The sequence below is a fragment of the Nicotiana attenuata genome, chromosome 11 (assembly GCF_001879085.1).
Source record: "Nicotiana attenuata strain UT chromosome 11, NIATTr2, whole genome shotgun sequence".
Classification (NCBI taxonomy): domain Eukaryota; kingdom Viridiplantae; phylum Streptophyta; class Magnoliopsida; order Solanales; family Solanaceae; genus Nicotiana; species Nicotiana attenuata.
In genome coordinates, this window is record NC_031999.1 from 9,584,979 (window position 1) to 9,590,889 (window position 5,911).

General features: G+C 38.1%; 1 protein-coding gene across 1 annotated transcript in view; it reads right to left on the reverse strand.

Moving 5' to 3' along the window:
* Positions 3,618-5,911, reverse strand: part of LOC109234108 (phosphoglycerate kinase, chloroplastic) — a 3,056-nt gene continuing 762 nt past the window's right edge. Inside the window, exons 2-6 of the mRNA XM_019399954.1 lie at positions 5,556-5,633; positions 5,150-5,410; positions 4,514-4,831; positions 4,187-4,345; positions 3,618-4,011 (exon numbers count right to left, since the gene is read on the reverse strand). Coding sequence (XP_019255499.1) covers positions 3,799-4,011; positions 4,187-4,345; positions 4,514-4,831; positions 5,150-5,410; positions 5,556-5,633 — 1,029 coding nt within the window. The 3' untranslated portion in view covers positions 3,618-3,798. The remainder of the gene's footprint in view (positions 4,012-4,186; positions 4,346-4,513; positions 4,832-5,149; positions 5,411-5,555; positions 5,634-5,911) is intronic.

A 5,911-nucleotide genomic window follows, 5' to 3' on the forward strand; every position in this document is an offset into this window, starting at 1 on the left:
AAATAGGACCGAAAACCGTTGATTGTGTTTTCATAGGATATGTGACTAATAGTAAAGCATATCGATTTCTGGTTCATAAATCAGAAAATTCCGACATTCATAATAATACGGTTATAGAATCAGATAATGCTGAGTTCTTTGAAAATATATATCCATATAATAAGGAACGTGGGTCGATTGGTGAAGGATCTAAACGACCTCGGGAAGAAACAAAAGAAAGTACACTTAACCAGGAGGATCCAAGACGTAGTAAACGTCAAAGAACGTCTACTTCATTTGGACTAGATTTTGTGACTTTCTTATTGGAAAATGAGCCTCAAACATTTAAAGAAGCTATGTCTTCTTCGGAATCATTATTTTGGAAAGAGGCAGTCAATAGTGAAATAGACTCCATATTGAACAACCATACATGGGAATTGGTTGATCTTCCTCCTGGAAATAAACCTTTGGGTTCTAAATGGATCTTTAAGAGGAAAATGAAAGATGATGGCACTATTGACAAGTATAAGGCAAGACTTGTGGTCAAAGGGTATAGACAACGAGAAGGTCTTGACTATTTTGATACATACTCTCCAGTTACAAGAATTACGTCCATACGAACGTTAGTAGCGTTAGCTGCAGTTTATGGTCTTGAAATTCATCAAATGGATGTTAAGACAGCCTTCTTAAATGGAGAGTTGGAGGAAGAAATTTACATGAAACAACCTGAAGGGTTTGTGGTTCCAGGTAAAGAAAAGAAGGTATGTAGACTTGTTAAGTCCCTTTACGGACTAAAACAAGCACCCAAACAATGGCATGCTAAATTTGACCAAACAATGTTGTCAAATGGATTTAAGATAAATGAATGTGATAAATGTGTGTACATTAAGAATGTTCCAAATTACATAGTCATTGTTTGCTTATATGCGGATGATATGCTGATAATGAGTAATGACATTGCCAACATAAATGCGACTAAGCGCATGCTAACTGGCAAGTTTGATATGAAAGACTTGGGAGTTGCTGATTTAATTCTGGGAATTAAGATCCATAAGACTTCTCAGGGTCTGACATTGTCACAATCTCATTATATTAAGACAGTACTTGAAAAATTCAAGCACTTGGGCTTTAAAGTTGCATAGACTCCAATTGACGTGAATCTTGCATTAGCAAAGAACAAAGGCCAAAGCATATCACAATTGGATTATGCTTGTGTGTTGGGTTGCTTAATGTACATCATGAATTATACACGACCCGATATAGCTTGTGCTATAAGTAAATTGAGTCGATATACGAGCAATCCAGGTCAATCTCATTGGATGGCCATGAAATGAGTTTTGGGGTATTTAGTACATACCCAGGACTTTGCTTTGCACTACAGTAAAATTCCTGCAGTCATTGAGGGATACTGTGATGCAAATTGGATCACCGGATCAACTTCCAAGTCCACAAGTGGATATGTATTCACTATTGGTGGAGGAGCGGTATCTTGGAAGTCGTCCAAACAAACTTGTATTGCCCGCTCTACAATCGAGGCTGAATTTATAGCTTTAGATAAAGCCGGTGAAGAAGCTGAATGGCTCCGGAATTTCTTGGAAGATATTCTATTTTGGCCCAAACCGTTGGCACCAATATGCATACATTGCGATAGTCAAGCGACAATTGGAAGGGCGGGGAGCGTTATGTATAACGGTAAATCTCGTCATATATGACGAAGACATAAAACCGTTAGGCAATTACTCTCTAAAGGAATTATCACGATTGATTATGTAAAGTCAAGTGATAATGTGTCGGATCCACTTACAAAAGGCCTAACTAGAGAGGTAGTTGAGAAATCATCAAGGGGAATGGGACTATGGCCGAGAACAAGTCATAGTGGCGGCAACTCTACCTAGAAGACTGGAGATCCCAAGATCTAGGTTCAAGGAGATCAAACAAAGTCATTAATGACGGTTCAACATTGTCAACTAAACTTTTGGTCCATTCTCATGATGAGACAATGTTCAGTACCAAGGATAAAACATTAAGGCTTTTTAATGATTTCTAAATTTGATACAGGGTATATCAAATAGTGTATCTACGGGATGACACGTTTAGGAATCACCTATGTAAGTGTGAAGTGTTAGCCGCTTCAAGGAGAACTTTGGAAGGCCAGTTCTCTACGCACTTACGAAACCAGGCGGTATTCATGGCTGAAACGAACACAACAATGAGAACCAAAGACGGTTATGGGTTGGTTGTGTGACTTATGGTTGTCTAGGTATACACCAAGGTTGACGGTTCAAAGATATCAAATCTACCGATTGATCGAGTATATCCGACATAAGTTCACTACGGAAAGTTCAAAGGGAAACCTACTTATCCAGATGCAATTAATCCTTGCTTGCGAATCACACAGTTTTTCATGCATGTTTCAGTGGTATAGCCATTCCCTATTCATGTGGGGATTGTTGGGTTTTATGTATTTAATTATATTAAATACTTAAAAGAGGGTCAATGAGAAATGGAGGGAAATGAAATTTTTGAGTGAAATTTTAAGTTTCCCCCCTTGGTAAAGGGACATTGTCCCATATTGGAAGATGAAAAGGTTTTTGATTGGTATATAAGCAATTGCTCTTCTTCTAGCTCATAAAGAATTGAAAAGAAGGCAAGTCTCGCGTCGTCGCCGTCGTCGTCGCTCGCTCGGCTCGGCTCGGTTCCGGATTCGGATTTGGATTTGGATTTGGATTTGGTCAAATGATCGATCGATTGATTAATTTTTGGACCAGATTTATTTGTTAATAGTAAAATACAGAAATGTTATTAAATATTTGTTTTAATAACAGAATATTAATATTAAAATAAATATTAATATTAAATCCAACTCAATTATCCAAATTTCAGTTTTCTGTTTTTGTAACAGAAAATTAACTACCCTTCAATTTTCCCTCTTTATTATTGAGTAAATAGCTATTTATATTATGGCATTTATGTTGTGGCCGTTTTGCATAAACAGTCATTGTGAAGAGTTGCACCTCTTCAGATTCCAGCCCAACTTTGGCTATAAATACAAGGCCATTCTGCTCAGAATTTCCATACGATTTTCTGAGTTTCTCCTCCTTCTGCATACTTTTAACATCAAACAAAGCAACAGTAAGTGTGATTTGCTACCGAACTTTGTGTTCGCTGAAACACTGGGGTTTGAAGTACCACTACACCAGTGTGTAATTCATTCTATCCTGGGAGGAAATAATCCATAACCTTGGGTACTAGGAGGGGATTAAATTCTTTAAGGAAACACTGTGAATTCAGTGGGCCCGAATTGATTTCTATCTCTTTACGTTTTCTGTTTATATATTATTCTGCTTTGTTTTTCCGGAATTAATTTACAAATACAGTTGACTAACACCTTTTTCATAGGAAATTAATGTTCAACAACAAAACGCTGGGTACATGTTTTACCATATTGTGACGTTGATATGTGCATAACTGCCTACACAAATCTCACCTTACATAGACTACCACGTATTGGAGGTGTCATTTAATGCGAAAGGCACGCGAACATCAAAATGTTCAGGTGGCAAAGTTGTTACGTCTAAAGAAGTTGCTCCTAAATGAACCAAATCAAGGATAGTGTTTGTTGAAAGACATCAAAAGGATAGCTGTCTATAACCGATATACTCGCCCCTTTATTTAGACAAAAATAACATGGGTTAAAAAAAAGGACATTATATAACAATATAACCTGACAAATCTACAACATCAACTCAATGCTTCCCAACTGGAAATTACCACTGATTATGTTGACCACCGGAGAAAAAAGAATTAGTACAAACTGTTTTACACAGCAACGGGGGCGTCTGCTTCATCTAAAGCAATGACACCGGGGAGCACCTTGCCTTCCAGTAGCTCCAAACTGGCACCACCACCAGTGGATATGTGGCTCATCACGCTAGCAACCCCAACTTTCTCAACAGCTGCAACAGAATCTCCACCTCCAATGATAGTCGTCACTCCTTTCCCACTTAAGTCTGCAAGCTTCTTTGCAATTGCCTATCACCACAACAACATTCTTATTACTATTTACTCTCAGGTAAACACACAAAGTGACATATCAAACCAGATTATTCCTCTTCCTTTACTATTAAAGCCATGTATAACCAGCTTTTATAAAGCTCAGCATACGGTAAGGTAAAACAAATATGAAGAGAAGAATGGTAATTGGTACCTCTGTTCCAACAGCAAACTTGTCAAATTCAAACACCCCCATAGGTCCATTCCAGATCACTGTTTTTGTGGTATCCAAGGCATCGTTGAAAGTCTTAACAGAGTCTGGTCCAATATCCAAACCCATCCAACCGTCTGGGATAGCAGATGACGGCACAATCTGCAGTAACCAAAACAAAATTGTATTTTCAACAAAACCCATAAGTAACAACCTCTGATATTAAGAGCCAATTACAGTACAGATTCAAGATGGAAAGTCTAAAGAATCTCAAGAGCAAAAAGCTCTAAGGTCAGATAGGTTTATATGAGAAAAGCTTAGCATGCAAACCTTGCTGTTTGCATCAGGAGCAAATTTATCTGCAATCACAACATCAGATGGTAACAAGAGACTGACTCCTTTGGCCTTGGCCTTCTGCAGGAGTGATGTAGCGAGTTCTAGTTTGTCTTCCTCAACCAAGGAGGAACCAACTGAAAGACCCTGAGCCTTGTAGAAGGTAAAGATCATTCCTCCACCCAAAAGCAATATATCACATTTCTCTAAAAGTGATTCGATCACTCCAATCTTGGACGAAACCTTTGAACCACCCACAATAGCAGCAAATGGCCTCTTTGGATTTGAAACTGCCCCGACTAAATAGTCCAATTCCTGAAACAAATAAAAGAACAATTAAGACAAATAAATTTTCTAAGAGTGCAATTTTCCATAGATGGTTTTATGCCCATCAGTTTGTCAAAGAAAACAATATGTAAGGAAGCGGGAGCGGAGCTAGAAGCCCAAGTATGGATTCGGCCAAACCCAGTAGCTTTTGCTCAAACCATGCTAAAAGAAATCATTAAATATGTACAAATATTAAATTTAGAACCCAGTGATTAGCACTTGAAGTCATTGTTCTAAAATTCAGAAACCATAAAGTTGAAATTGTAGCTCCGCCTCAGTAAGGAAGTGACAATCAAGTAAGCTAACCTTTTGTAAGAGGAAACCTGCAACAGAAGGCTTCAAAAATTTAGTAACTCCCTCTGTAGAAGCATGTGCTCTGTGAGCTGTACCGAATGCATCATTCACATAAAGATCTGCCAATGATGCAAGCTTCTTTGCAAACTCAGGTTCGTTCTTCTCTTCCTCCTTGTAGAATCTCACGTTCTCGAGAAGAAGAACACCACCCTCGGGAAGTGAAGCAACCAACTTCTCAACTTCCGGACCAATGCAGTCCTCAGCCTTCACAACCTATTGGTAAAGCATACAAGAGTCAATAGCAAAATAAGGTAGATAGTCACCTTTTGATCGACATGAACTATTTCTTTTGCTTTAATTCTTTCTTTCTATCTTCTTTTTAAACAATGAATAGCACTAAAATTGCATCAGGATGTACCTGGATTCCAAGCAGTTCGGATAGCCTGGGGACCAGCGGTGCCAAGCTGTATTTAGGAGTGACTCCTTTTGGCCGTCCCTAAAATTTCAATAAGCAAAATAAACTAAGATTTGACATATCCTCAATACCTTAACAAAATGCTGAAGAAGAAAAAGCAAATAGGAGGACAACATTGAAGGCACATTACAGTGACTTGTAAAAGGCTATCAGAATTTCATAATTCTAAATAGACTAATCAATCATCCATAGACACGCAATTTTCTATGATATTGTCAGCCAGTAAATAAGTTTCAATTTCAGTTCCACTCTGTTACTGCGATTAAAAAATAAAAAGAAAAGCCACAACAAAGCCACCG